Below are 14501 nucleotides of genomic sequence, written 5' to 3' on the forward strand. Positions count from 1 at the left end.
AAAACGATTTTACAATAAATAAGTTAATTGCTCGCGCCTGTATGGATGATTATAGATTCTTTATGAAATATTTAGTCATATATTTATCATTAGCACTAATAATATAGATAAATCTTACACCATTTAATTTTTATAAACAAACTCAAAAAATGACAGATGACCCTATTAATTTTTATTTTGATTATTAAATTTCTTTGATGCCCTATTGAGTGTTTTAGATTTTTTTTAATGAGGTTTTGGAATTGGGTTTGTTTTAAGAAATTTATGGCAATTTTGTAATTTATAAGAAGTTAAAAACCTTTTTATTTAATTGTAAATAGACTTTACGTATGTTTTTAAAATTTATTTTAAATGGTTTTTATAATTTGAGGCTCCAATATTTGCTATAATAGTGAATTTCCCATCTTGGGTACATTTCATTAAAAATTCCATACCAATTAGCTTTTTTGTCGCATCAGACCTACCTTAACAACCGTGCACTTTAGATACCTGCATCATGCTTTTAGGGTCTTGCATTGTTTTGAGGAGTTTTTGACTCTTCATTTATTAGATTATTTTTGTTTTCCATTTCAACACACATCTCTCAATTCTTATTTTTTATAATACACTCAAGGACAGAAACTAGGAATTTTACAATGGGTAGGTTAACTAAAGTTATTAGTTTAAAATTTAATTATTATTATTTTTTTGGTACTTAAAGTTTCTATAATCTTTATAGAAACAAAAGTAAACATTAAATCATATAAACTGCGTTAGTTCATAGCTCCATTAACTGATTTTCAATAAACTTTAACATAAACTAAATAGGATTTAGCACCATAGTAGTAAACACATATGATCAAAATAAAAATACATATTAAATGCAATTGAAAAACACATATGATCAAAAAAAAAATACGTTCAACAACACAATTGAAAGTGAACCTATTTTAATGTGTACTTTTATTGCTGTCCTTCAACTAAATTTATAAAGAATTAAACTTTTTTGGACTTTAAGTTAATATATATTGGAGTAATATTGAAATCAAATTAAATATATATGTTTTATATTTTTTTCCCCAAAAAAACTCACTGGGCTGGGCTGCAGCCCCTAGTGTGATCCGCCCTTGAATACACTTGGAAGCAACTTTTGAAACTACTATTTCTGTGTGCTTAGCTCTTAGTGTGGTTCCGCCTTTGTCCCAATGCTAATTTTTCCCGGCATTCCATAGTAGGATAGGATTAATTGCCAGGCCCATCATAGACGTGTTGATAACCACGTCCATGAGTTTCGATACCCACCAGATAAATCGCGAAGTTTTTCCTGATTGTTACAAAAAAAAACAGAGTTTTTCCTGACCGACAATCGCCAGTTTTTTACCCTTTTTTTTTTTGGCAAGCAGATGCTACCTGGAGGAGTCCAAGCATGTTCCAATGTCAACAATTTTATTTTTATTTTAGGTGAAAAGGTTCTATCTTTCATGTAAATTCGTTGGCTCAACAAGTTCAAGCTATCAGTTTTCGGCATATCTTTCGTGAAGCAAATTTGGTGCCAGATGCTTTGGCAAATGTTGGACATAAGTATGCTCAGCCGCATATTTGGTTCACTAAGCTTCCTTTTAATGTTACAAAAAAAAAAATAATAATAATAATCACGTGAATTCATTTTCACAAACCATACACTACTTTATCAACATTGATGACACATCTAATTTTCATGTGGATTGGAGAAAGAAAGAACCCATCCTGGTTCCAAACCAGAGTATTTCGACAAAACTATAGCACCCCCAGAAGAGGGCTTAGTATACCTGGTCCTGGGATGGGGTAGCCCCCTCCCCCTAAACTTTTCTTCATTTTAAAAAAGAGAGCACTAAATAAACCTTTCTTCAAACAGCAGCTTCTATAGTCAAAATATCCAAAAAAGTGTCATGGGCTCATGGCAGTCGCCACTGGTGCTCAGTTTTCTATAATATGATACTACAATAAGATACATTATTGGGGAGCTTGTAGTCATCTCACACTATACAAAGTATACAAGGGTTGTACAATAGTTCAGTTGAACTCAGAATCTTCATAGCTTTTACTGATTAGTACAACCTATAGTTGCTAGAGCTAGTTACTGACCTGAAGTCTGGTAGTACCTTTGTCAATTTGGGCAACATGTTGCAATCCGAACCAACTTTTTCGTCATTGAAGAAGAAGATGCCAAGCTCTTGCTCAATATGTACTCTCAACTATAGCGCAGCATACGCCAAAATTTTGACATCACCATGTCCTCTTTGAGGATGAAGATGAAGTTTCAAAATAGGTTGGCCTTGGGGTTGAGGGGCAGCCAAGAGATTGTATTATATCCGCTACAGCCAGAACTTGAAACTTAGGAGGAGAATTGAGAGCAATGTTATCAACGCGATGCTCAAAGATCTTCCCTTTCTTGTCAAGTTTGTACTCAGAGGTTCCATCAAATCGACCACGACTATCCCAAGGGACTCGTGGAATGCCATGGACAGTCCAGCGAACCATTATTACATTGTCCATGGGCTGCCATACGCTAATGACATCAACCCACAAGGCCTTGAAAAACATCTTTCCATGGAAACGCAGTGCCCAAAATATAGACTTGTAATTCTCAATGCCCATAAACGTATTGATCGGATCTTTAAATGTGATATCATCCCTATACATAATACAGAGCAAATATTAGCATACTCTACAACAAAATCCCACGTGATATACAGAAGCTTTTATGGGGAACAACATTACGAACATCACTCATGTTTGCAAAAGAGCTAAAAGAAATGGGAAGGCAGTACATGCATTAAAAGTACAAGGCAACCAAATACCACATTCGTGCTGCATATTTATGCACATAGATTACTCTACAGCCATCAAAAAGTACTGGCAATCTAAAGCATATGCACAACACATAACTTAGATTCCAACATCTTGTTTCAATTTACATATACATCACTATGGAGGCATCCTCTGACAGAAATAAATAATTAAATAAACATCAATGAAGCCAACCCCTAATATACTGACAATATTGTAGCCAAACCCAACTAAGGCATACATGAGCTCCTTCCGGAGACCAAATTTCGTCAGACATACAGGGTCAAAATTCCTAAGTTAACAACATATATAGGGGTAACCAATGATATTACAACCTAAAGTTATAAAGGGTAAATGAAATCAACTACCAATATACAAACTACCACAGTCAATCTAAGCAATAGAATTGAACTATAACCATGAACACATACCATCATGTTGAATTCTTCAAAAAGACTTGAGCCTCAGTTGGAGTAACATTTCGATTGCAACTTAAATTTTCTTATTCTCATGTCACAAACTACAGAAAGCACTCAAAGTTTTTTATTTTTCTCAACTTTTCCTAGGCAACCAAACAGAAGGTACTGCAAAAGCAATAAAATTGAAACTCATAGATTGCTTAATTGAGAAATTTCTCAATTAAAACATACAACAAAACAACAAACAACAGCTTTCTTTCTTACCCTACATTTCTCAGCAACCAAACAAAGAGTAAATGCAATAACAAAAAGCAAACCTGTAAATATCGAAGCTAGGCTCTCTGTAAAAGAGCTCGGGAAACTCCTCTCTCACAGTCCGAATCGCATAGCCCATATTCACATAGTAATTCTGCTTCTCTTCCTCTTCTTTGCTCGGCTTCGAACCTCGCTTCACTGGTGCTGAGAACTGGCCATACAACCTCACATTCTGATCCAATTCCGACATCTTCACCGTACAATCTTTAACTCTGGAGCAAACCCTGACCGTCGCCCTAGACTTAACCCCAAATTTCTCATTGTTCGTCAAGATTTTAAACCTTTTAAGGCTAGGGTTAGGGTGACAAAGGACTCTGGATATTTCTGGTGAAGGAATGAGAATCACCATTGGAAAATTTCAGCACAAAGTGACTTCAAGGATTAAAGAAGGCAAGAAAATGCCATTTTCTCGAGAAAGTGGACGAGAGAGTTTGTAACATTAGGGATTTTATTGGCTGAAGAGAAAACGGAAAATCTGTTTGGATAATATTAAGTTTTGTTTTGGATAAATTGGAATTATCGGTTAATTAAAATGACTAAAATATGTGAGTGGTCGTTGGTACACACGTGTTATGCAGCTGTGCTACAATTTTTATTTTATTTTTATTTTCTCAGTATCTTTCTTATTGAAAGGCGATAATATATCAAACTCACACATACTCGAACTCGTGATCTTGTCGATATGGCAACCATGGGTAAAAATTTCTTAGTGTGACTTGAGCACAATTTGGAAAGAATCACATTTGAAAATAATTTTTCTAAAATCCCTTTTAACCGTCATAATTTTTCCCCGAATCTAGTCTAATGACATCAAAGACAAAAACTAACAGCATGACTCTCTTAAAGAGACTAAGAACACCCAACAAACTCAACTAAGTTTTTGGAATCATGAGAAAGAAAAAACAGATAACTCGTAGAGTTTTTGGACTTTATTGAACAAACTAAACCAAAATAATAATAAAAAACTAAAACAATGTTGACAAAAGGAAAACCAACATCCGATAATCTTCCTTAGGGGTATGACATAGAGAGCGCCACCTAATTACTCCTGGGCCTCAACATACTAATAAGAAGTTGATCTACCATGACCAAGCCGCAACGCCTCAAAGAGCTGCGTTGCAAAATGAGTACAACCAAAGGCAACACATATCCGAGACAACAGATCTGCCAAAAGAAGAGTAGATCAACATAGGTCAACCAAAAACAGAAGAACAATGAAGATCAGATGGATATGGGGGAAAACCCATATATCTGAAACGTTTTTTTTTCCCCTTCTCTCTCTCTCTTAGCGACTAGGGTTTTCTTGTTATGCTACATCTTATTTTGAAGACAACTTTACTTTTCATTTTGGGTTTTTCACAAATAGACTCATTCTAACATGACATATTATACATACCATTTATATAGCCTATTTGAAGAGAAAACTCAAAAACTAGCAACTTGTCATTTTCTAATTAATTCTTAGTGTGTTAAAATTTTATAAGAACCAATTAGAAAATGACAAGTGCTAGTTTTGGGTTTTCCTCTCCAAATATGTTTTATATGAATTTTTGTATAATATGTCATGTTAATATGAGTTTATTTGTAAGAACCTATTTTATTTTTGGGAAATATCCAAATGTCTAGTGACTCGTTTTAATGTGATAAAATTTTCAGACTCAAATTCACTAATTTTATTCTAATTTTATTTTTTGTGTGTTAAAAAAACTCACATATTCTATAGAAGTAGGCATGCCTACCCCAAAAAGCCAAAAATGACTGAACCAGGCCGACCGATCATATTTAATCCAATATTACCTTTTGTTTGAACTAAACTCGGTATGTGGATAGACTAAACAGCTTAAAATAAAAAGCATAACTAAAATGTTGGTAAAGACGACCCAATGGGATTTGACTTACTAGTTGTTTATTTCTTTCAATATAAGTGATATTAGAGGAAGGAGAAATGAACCTAGAATCTTAGATGCAGAGATTAACATTCTTAACCACTTCAATTAAAAATCCCTTGCATGTTTGTTTATATCTTAACCATGAGTCCATGCTGAAATTCATATGCTATACAAACTTCTAGAAGAGACATACATTCCTTGGGTGGGTTCAAAGTCTTGGATGGGCTCTATATATAAGTTAAAACATGTTCATATCACATGGCAGTGGGTGCGAAAGTGTGACATGAGAAAATTAGGTAAATTTTATAAGGTTGACCCCCAAAATTTTGCATGCTCTAATGTGAACCTGTGATAACTTGAAAGAATGTGGGCAGGAGCTTAAGAGAGACATCCCCATGAGCTGGATTATGGCTTTTTCTAACATGCCACCCCATGACTTTAATTTATTCTCAAAGTAATATTGGCTCTCTAGAAGAAGAGCCAGCTGCCTTTTACCATTTGTTTAGTTGAGGCTGGCCTTGTTTTGTTTTATGCCTTGATTTGTTTTATAACGGAGTATATTATGCAACAGAATTGTGTTAAGATTAGTCGTCCATAAGAGTTTTTGCTTATATACTGTTCATCGGGATGCAATCATGCAAACCTTGCATGCATTGGTGTTTGATGTTGGAGGGAACATTCAGGGCATCATTAAGCAACAAATTTGGACGGAAAGTTCTCTTTAGTTGTGCCTAGGATCTCGATTATTTCGATCATTGCTATATGATGGTGGCTGAGTGAGTGCAAACCATGATTGCTATCATGATGACGTTTTATGTTGGCTAGATCCTCCATCAAGTGCTATCTTTTGTCAACGTTGTGAAATCTGCACAACATGATATCATGAACCAAAATTGCATTTGTATAAGAAAGAGAATCCCAAAAAAAAAATAAAAAAATAAAAAAATTGTGTTTCGTGAAAATAGGACTTCACTTCATATTCTTATTTTGGTTTTTATTTTTAAAAAATTTAAATATGAAAACATGTTAATTTACTATATTATCATTATTAAATGATAAGTTTCAATGTGTAATAATGAACCAAATGTAATTTTTGACATTTTGATTGTTTTATCATTCTCTACATTTTACACTATATATAAAATGGATTACATGGTTCATATACACTATTGATGCATGTGATCACACGAGCGTGGGAACATTCCTCTTATCCCTAATTATTAATAAAGCATAATGAATTATTTAACATTTTTAAATATATTGTTCTTACTCGAAATTTACTACTAAAAATCAATGAAGTGGTCCTAATACCTTTTGATTTCGTTGATGTTTATTAGCCACTAGCCTCTTGGCACATGTTCACGCATGTGCCAATTGATTTTATTTTTTATTTTTATTTTATTTTTAGAAGAAGATTAATAATTTCAATTTTTAATGTTTGAATTAACCAATGATATTTTTTGGTATTTTGAATGTTTCACTATTTTCTGTATTTTGTTTTATATATAGAAGATGTATAGATAAATAGAAGAAAAAAAGAAAGAAAAAATATCAGGCTCATAGCGAACAACCCACCTCTGAAAGCGACAAAATCCTTGCCGTTAATTAAATTTTCCGAACCGCCATCCATCCATGATCCATCAACTACTCCAGTACATGTGCGCCACCGGTCGCGCCTCGCAATAAATACTCTGTCATTTTCACTTGCATTTAACTCCAAAAATTAAAAAATTAAAAAACCCACCTCTCGTTGTTGCTTCCACCACACTCTCTCTCCCACTCTCACCAAAACCTAACCCCCCAAATCTAACCGCAGCTGTAATTACATATTTAATTGTATTGTCTTTGTACAAATTTGTAGTAATTGATCGTTGGAATTGGTCTGGTTAGAAATGGAGTTGGAGCAGTCCGGGCCGTTCAACCCCGCGATGACCTTCGACGAGGTCTCCATGGAGCGTAGCAAGAGCTTCGTCAAGGCCTTACAGGTTTTTATTCTCGCACTTGTAGATCTGAAATCATTCATTTTTGGTTGATTGGTTTGTTTGTGGTGCGCGGTGCATTTATGGATTGCTTGATTGAATTTCGCTACTCAGTGTTTTTGTTCTTAGTTGAGCTCTGCTAGGATCCTTCAATTTGTGGGGCTATTGGTGTCTTGCTTAATGAGAGTTTGAGATCCAAAAACTTCTTACTGTCTGTCTGCGTAATTTACACCGAGCGTTGGTTTAAACAGGTTTAGCTTGAATCTATTGATGTTTTTGTGTTACCTAGAATAATTATGTCAATGCATTGTGCTTGGTAAGACAGTTGAGGTTCTTTATGGTATCTACTGTTCTATTGGCAATTATTTTTCCTTTTATTTTTATTTTATAATTTTATATATTGGTAATGATTGAAATCATTTGCATTAACTTGGCATTAGGTTTTGGTATGTTAGAAATTGAATGAAGATTGCTGAATGACTGAAATCATAATGTTTCTTTCTTAAAATATATCGTGTGTTTTTTTGAATTTTCTAAATTGCCACTACATAGCTGTATTGGGTTATTTGGTGCAATAGGTGTACCTTGAAGCTTTTGTTGTTCCTAGTGTCTCTCTTAATAACATCCATTGAATTGATGTGGTTATGCTGTTTGAAGAGGAAAATGTTTCATTTTTATAATGGTTGGATCCTTCAATGCTATGTTTTTTTTGGGTATATATCTCCTCATAGTAGGTTTATTTCAGGAACTCAAGAACTTAAGGCCTCAGCTTTATTCTGCTGCAGAATATTGTGAAAAGTCTTATCTTCATAGTGAGCAGAAGCAAATGTAAGGATCTTTGTTTTCACAAGTTATGGTTCTTTTTTTATGCATATAAAGAGATTTAGTTTCATTGATCAAGTTGTGAGAAGAAACATGATGCTCTAACATGTCCCACATATCTGGATGCTTTAACCATGGCTTGTCTGATTCAGTTATACCATGATGTTCTATGCTTTTCGCTGCTGAAATTGATTTTAAAATTATGTATTAGGGTACTGGATAACCTGAAAGATTATGCTGTGCGGGCCCTTGTTAATGCTGTCGATCACCTCGGCACTGTGGCTTACAAATTAACTGACCTTCTTGACCAGCAAACCTTAGATGTCTCAACCATGGATCTGAAAGTTACTTGCCTAAATCAGGTGAGTTTTCACATTTATCTAATGTTAGAATAGAAAGGGCATCAAATAGATATAGCTTAACTTAACAAACTTTATTTCTTAATGTAGAAACTTCTTACTTGCAAAACATACATGGATAAAGAAGGGTCGAGGCAACAGCAGCTGTTGTCATTTATTCCGAGACACCACAAGCACTACGTTTTACCAAGTAAGACCAAATATTATCAACTTATTTTTGGACTTGCCATTTTTTAGATGAGTTTTTTACATTTATGTCCTTGTCTGTCCTGGCTAGATTCTGTCAATAAGAAGGTACATTTTAGTCCACATGTACAGACTGATACTAGACAGCATCCTTATCAAGCAAGAGCGCATGTTCAATCTTCAAGTATGTTACTTTCTGTTGGATGTTTGCTTTCTAAGTCCAGTTTTAGCTGGGCCAGCTTAACATTGGATTTTACATTTTCTTCTTGTGCACAAATAATGAGTCTGGTGTTTCCACAATGTGTAACATTTAGGTGCTGCTGCATCAAAAACTCTTTCCTGGCATTTAGCTTCAGAAACAAAGTCAACCTTGAAGGGGACTCCACAGGCTATGACTAGGTAATTCCTCATTGAAATAAGAAGCTTGCATTTGGTTTCAGTGGGACTAGTAATAATTTGTTTTCTCTTGATGTATCTCTTGCTCCTGATATTTCTAAGAAAGTGCAAATGTTGTTGCATTTCCCTTGTGCAGCACTGGAGACACAAAAATTTCTGCTAACACTTCTGGAGTTTTCCATCTTTTAGGTATGTAGAATTGGAAAGTTATGTCATCAGATCACCTTGTCATGTTTCAACGAGCTGTAAATAGATAGTTTTACTAGAGAAAGGATAGTTCCTTATACTTCAGCTAATATGAATGTAGAAAATGAAGGGAGTAATCCTACAAAATCCTCGGCAACTCACCTTCAGCTAACAAGTGGAGTTCCTGCTTGTGGTGGGGCCATGCAAACATTGGGTGCTGGACACAGGGTACACTACGCTATCCTCCAAGTTCTCATCCCAGTATTAAAAGATGAGGAAAATTTGAAAGCTGATGTGAAGTTCTTTTTCCTTGCAGGAAGCAGTGGATGGTCAGAGACCAATGACGACATTCAGGTCATTTGATAACCCAAACCGGCGTGAGATTGTGCGTGTCCCTGTTCGCAGCAAAAGTGTGCTATCAGCTTTCTTTGCCAAACAGAAAACCATGAAGCTGAAGACTGGGTCTGTCTCGTGAGACCTCATTAAAACAAGTTAAAGATGCCACTACCTGAACATCTCACGTCATGTGGGTCAATTTGCCTGTAAATCCTTCCTTTGCATTTTGATTTCGAGCTTTTCCTTTGGCCATTAGTTTATCAATTGCTTGAAATCAAAATTCTTTTCCCACTCGAAGCCTCTCACTTTGGCTGCTTAATAATGAGCAAATTGTGTCGTAAGTCCTGTAATGAAGTAGTCTGGGAATGTCTATTTGTAGAATGTTGCACCTGATGAATGATCATTGGTTACATTAGTTTCTAGTACATTACCGAATTTCCATGTTGATCCGTCTTCAACCAGCCGTTACCAGTTTTAGGGCACACCTATGTGTAAATATGTGTTGCAGTATTGTTCACTTCTCTCATTCGAATTGTTTAAAGATGTGTAAATGATTATGTGTTTCTTTTACTTACTCCCCAAAGCACTCGAAAACTATATGGCTGTAAATTTTATTTGCTTTTGGTGATGATGAAAATTTATCACCAAAATTCAAATGACATGTTCCTCGTTAATGTAAATACGTATATTTATCTGCAAATCCCAAATCACACATGCGAGAAAAAAAAAAGTGGAAAATGTAAACTGGTTTAGTAGTCCTGCTGCTGCTTCGCATTTATCGACATGACGTATGAGCTTCTTCCTCCTCCCCTAGTACTCTACCTGGCTAACTTGGTGAATTTAACATAAGACGACTTGTCGTTTGACGAAAAAACACCGACAGATCCAGTGTTAAACTTGTAAATCCAAAACGACTCCAAAAGGCAAAATCCTTCCTCTAATCTAGCCTGTGAACCGTGATCTGCGAAGCCCCACACCGACTGAGAAACACTCTCAGCACCCTTGTTAATTTTTACATCTTCAGTTTTTCAACAATAATCTCATATTACGATACGAGTTACCTTCCTCTTCAAACTCGCACCCAAAGACACTATTTTCAATTCAAAAGTGCAAAATCTATTGAAAGTTTGCATCTTTATATATAAAACAGAGCTTCTGCATTAATGATCCCATTTTGATGTTGTTTCCCTCTGAATTTCAACAATTTCCAAGAAACCCATCAGAGATTTTTAGCCATATATTAGATTGAACCATTTGATCTCAACTTATACTGCTCTTCTTTGTTTCAATTTTGCTCCTTTAATCTCTGAAACAATGTCGTCGTTCTTGTACCAAAGACCAATTCACAACCCACTTTCAGATCCATACCCAATATCCCCGCGCTCATCGTCAAATCCTCAAAAATCGTATTCGATCTTCAGCCCCACAACGCTTCTAGTCCTTCTCTCACTCATGGTGGTCATGGGGGTCTTCTTTCCCTGGGTGGGCATGCGAGAGAGCCTAGTCTCAGTCACCAAGCCCTCAATCTCAAAGTGGCGGGACTATACATTGGCTCAAGCTGTTTCATTCGTGGCCCAAAATGGGACTGTGATTGTTTGTGCTGTGAGCCAGCCTTACTTGCCTTTTTTGAACAATTGGTTGATAAGCATTACCAGGCAAAAGCACCAGGACAAGGTGCTTGTGATTGCTGAAGATTATGCTACGCTTTATAAGGTGAATGAGCGGTGGCCGGGCCACGCAGTGCTTGTCCCACCTGCACTTGATTCTCAAACTGCCCATAAGTTTGGTTCTCAGGTATAATTGCTGATTCTAACTTCTGGGTTTGGCTTAATTTGTTGTTGTATTTTGAAGTTTGAGATTATTATGGTGTTGTTAAAGTTGGTTCATTGAACTACTTGACAAGTAGACTTTGTATTTTCCACTTGTAAAATGGTTGGTTGATTTTTAGCACGACAGCAATCGTACTTGTGGAAGACCTCATACAAGTAACACTAATGCACTTATGCACTAATGTCATTTCCCGCATATAAGGTGTGAAACGCCAATGAATTATTCCTGTCACAGCATTGGCACAGTGAGGAAGGAATTTGATGTGCAAATTTCAATGATCTTCTTTTTGCTTCCCACACTTACCTAACATCTTCTGCTTAAGTTCTTGCAACTAAAACTGAAAAATAATTTAATTCTCAGGTTTTGCCTCCAGCATATTGCTCCCCACCCTTCTATTTTTTATTTTTATTTTTAATTCCAGTGCTTCTCTTGGCGTTTATCTTTGTCTCCTGTGGACCTGTATATGATTATTGGAACTCTTTGACCTTATGAATTGTTGATTTTTGCCTTTCAAAAGTGATCTTGATTGGTTTCCTAGTGTAGGGATTCTTCAACTTTACTTCCCGAAGGCCACGCCACCTGTTGCACATTTTGGAGCTTGGATACAATGTTATGTACAATGATGTTGATATGGTCTGGTTGGCTGATCCTTTTCCCTATTTGGAAGGGAAACATGATGTGTACTTCACAGATGATATGACTGCAGTAAGTACACTTGTATTGGTTTTAGCTGTGGACATGTGTTAAATTTTAAACAGATGCTAAACATGTGTTGTCTAAAATTTCATGTTCATCAGTCATCAGATATGTTCAGCAATCTTGATTGTTTGTGCATTCTTTGATGGATGTAGTGTTTTAGGTGTTGAGTGGATAGCTGGATATGTGGTGATATCTATTACTGCAGAGATATTTGCACTTTTGTTATATTTTGTAAGTAATATTTTCTATTTTGGTGACCAGGTCAAACCTCTGAACCACTCTCATGATCTGCCGCCTCCAGGGAAGAAAGGGCGCACTTATATATGCAGCTGCATGATTTTTCTACGTCCAACCAGTGGAGCAAAATTAGTTATGAAGAAGTGGATTGAGGAAATGAAAGATCAACCGTGGTCCAGAGCAAAGAAGGCCAATGATCAGCCTGCTTTTAACTGGGCACTAGACAAACTTGCTAACAAGGTATGTTCACTTTAAAAGTTTTTCTCGATAGTTCCCAACAACTGGTACAATAATTTTAGGCCCATATGGGCGACAATCAGTTGATTATTTCATATTTTCACAAGTTCTTTAGATCCTTGGAGTGATTATGTTTATAATTTTCTGCAGGTGGATCTCTACCTACTGCCGCAGGCAGCATTCCCAACTGGAGGGTTATACTTCAAGAACAAGACTTGGGTGCAGGAAACTAAAGGGATGCATGTTATAATCCACAACAATTATATCTTGGGTTTTGAGAAGAAGATAAAGCGCTTCCATGATTATGGTCTCTGGTTGGTTGATGATCATGCCCTCGAGTCCCCTCTTGGGAGAATATGAGATTGAAAGATGTCATGGATATTTGTTAACATAGAAGCTCAGTTCTATCGAAGCCTGCAGGAAATGCTTCCTACCAATTTGTCTGGCCTTCCTGCATGATGGTTTTTGTAACTCACTATGAAGGGAATCTGGTGTTATCGGCCAACTATTGTTCTGTACTGATGGTTTGTTCAAAGCAATGAATATGGATCAAGAATAAGGCAGGATGTTTCATTCACATGTTGATGTTTGGAAGGGGATAGCCTATACAACGAGGTCTACAACATAAATCGATGCCTTGTGCCCCTTTGCGCATATTCTTGACTAAGTTTTTTCTGTTGAAATTCCTTTTTTGTTCACAACCTTTTCTGCGGTGTAACTTCCCATTAGTTTAATATTTGTCAAATATTCCAGATATTTATTACATTTTTCAAAGGGCTATATATAAAAGTATTGTGGATAAACATAAAGATGAGAATTTATTCTTCTGGGATGTTATTATTGCTATGAATTTTTGGATACTGATATAAACTATACACTTTCATACTGGTATAAATTCTCTAAGCCGCACAGCAGATAATCAAAGAGAATAAGGAACAAAAAGAAAGCAGCAAAGAGGAGGACATCTTTTGATTCCTTTCCAAACGAAGGACAAAGAGGAGTTGCGTTTTGTTTTGCTGATGGTCAAAGCTGAGTCAAATTAGTCAATTAAGCATTGAACTAGAGACGTGACAAAGGAGAGGCACTCGTTAAGCACTTGATAAACACTTTAATAATTTACATGAATTATGTTAGTGGCAGTCTCCGTGGGCATGGTTGACTCCTATCTGTTTTGATTTCAAGCCATTAATGCAAGCGTGGGTTCATTACATTGATGTATGAAAACCAACTGCATGCGCGTGAGTAATTGTCTCAAATATAACGAGGCACTCGCCTCGGAGACTATTTCACATGAAACAATAGAACCAGGATTCATAATGAAACTTCCTAAGAAATCAAAGCAGATCACTTGTAAAATGTCTCGAATTGTTTGCGTTACTGCATGTATGTTCAGTCCACCTCCTATTCAATTGGTAAATCAATTTTAAAGAGAAACTACACAAACTGTCCATCAAAATCTGCCGAAGTGCAAAAGCTTTATTCAAATTAAAAAAAAAAGTGCAAAAGCTTTATTCAAATAAAAAAAAAGTGCAAAAGCTTAAAGCTACCCTTTCAGTATTAGGAAATTAAGCTCTGACTGATCTTAATTTCAGCCACTAGTATAAACTATTAGTTTATGAAACATAATTATTGAGAAAATCCAAGCCAAAAACAAGAATTGAGATTGTGTGAAGTGGTAACGTAAGATGCTCATAAAATAAACTCGATTTCAAAGGGGGGAAAATTCCTAATTGCCACTCTCATGTATGATGCATTCATGTAAGACAGCTTGTCAAGATATTTTCTCCTGGAAAAGAAAATATA

At 35.8% G+C, this 14501-nt stretch overlaps 3 protein-coding genes across 3 annotated transcripts; 2 read left to right on the forward strand and 1 right to left on the reverse strand.

Annotated features, from left to right (window-relative positions):
* Positions 1-1860: 1860 nt before the first annotated feature.
* Positions 1861-4008, reverse strand: LOC103332045 (DUF2358 family protein (DUF2358)). The gene is made up of 2 exons (XM_008234735.2): positions 3545-4008; positions 1861-2653 (listed from the first exon to the last, which is right to left on the reverse strand). The coding sequence occupies exons 1-2, from the start codon at positions 3889-3891 to the stop codon at positions 2245-2247; spliced, it is 756 nt and encodes a 251-aa protein (XP_008232957.1). The 5' UTR covers positions 3892-4008; the 3' UTR covers positions 1861-2244.
* Positions 4009-7062: 3054 nt separating this feature from the next.
* On the forward strand, positions 7063-10269 carry ABIL1 (ABI-1-like 1). Its single transcript, XM_008234734.2, has 9 exons — positions 7063-7416; positions 8156-8238; positions 8444-8594; positions 8682-8781; positions 8869-8961; positions 9092-9176; positions 9310-9362; positions 9481-9587; positions 9676-10269. The coding sequence occupies exons 1-9, from the start codon at positions 7324-7326 to the stop codon at positions 9832-9834; spliced, it is 924 nt and encodes a 307-aa protein (XP_008232956.1). The 5' UTR covers positions 7063-7323; the 3' UTR covers positions 9835-10269.
* A 347-nt stretch (positions 10270-10616) lies between these two features.
* Positions 10617-13507, forward strand: MGP4 (Nucleotide-diphospho-sugar transferase family protein). Its single transcript, XM_008234733.2, has 4 exons — positions 10617-11489; positions 12069-12230; positions 12486-12701; positions 12849-13507. Exons 1-4 carry the CDS (start codon positions 11010-11012, stop codon positions 13056-13058), a joined length of 1068 nt encoding a protein of 355 aa, XP_008232955.1. The 5' UTR covers positions 10617-11009; the 3' UTR covers positions 13059-13507.
* The last annotated feature ends 994 nt before the right edge of the window (positions 13508-14501 follow it).

Source organism: Prunus mume, linkage group LG5 (genome assembly GCF_029339155.1).
Source record: "Prunus mume cultivar Tortuosa linkage group LG5, ASM2933915v1, whole genome shotgun sequence".
NCBI lineage: Eukaryota > Viridiplantae > Streptophyta > Magnoliopsida > Rosales > Rosaceae > Prunus > Prunus mume.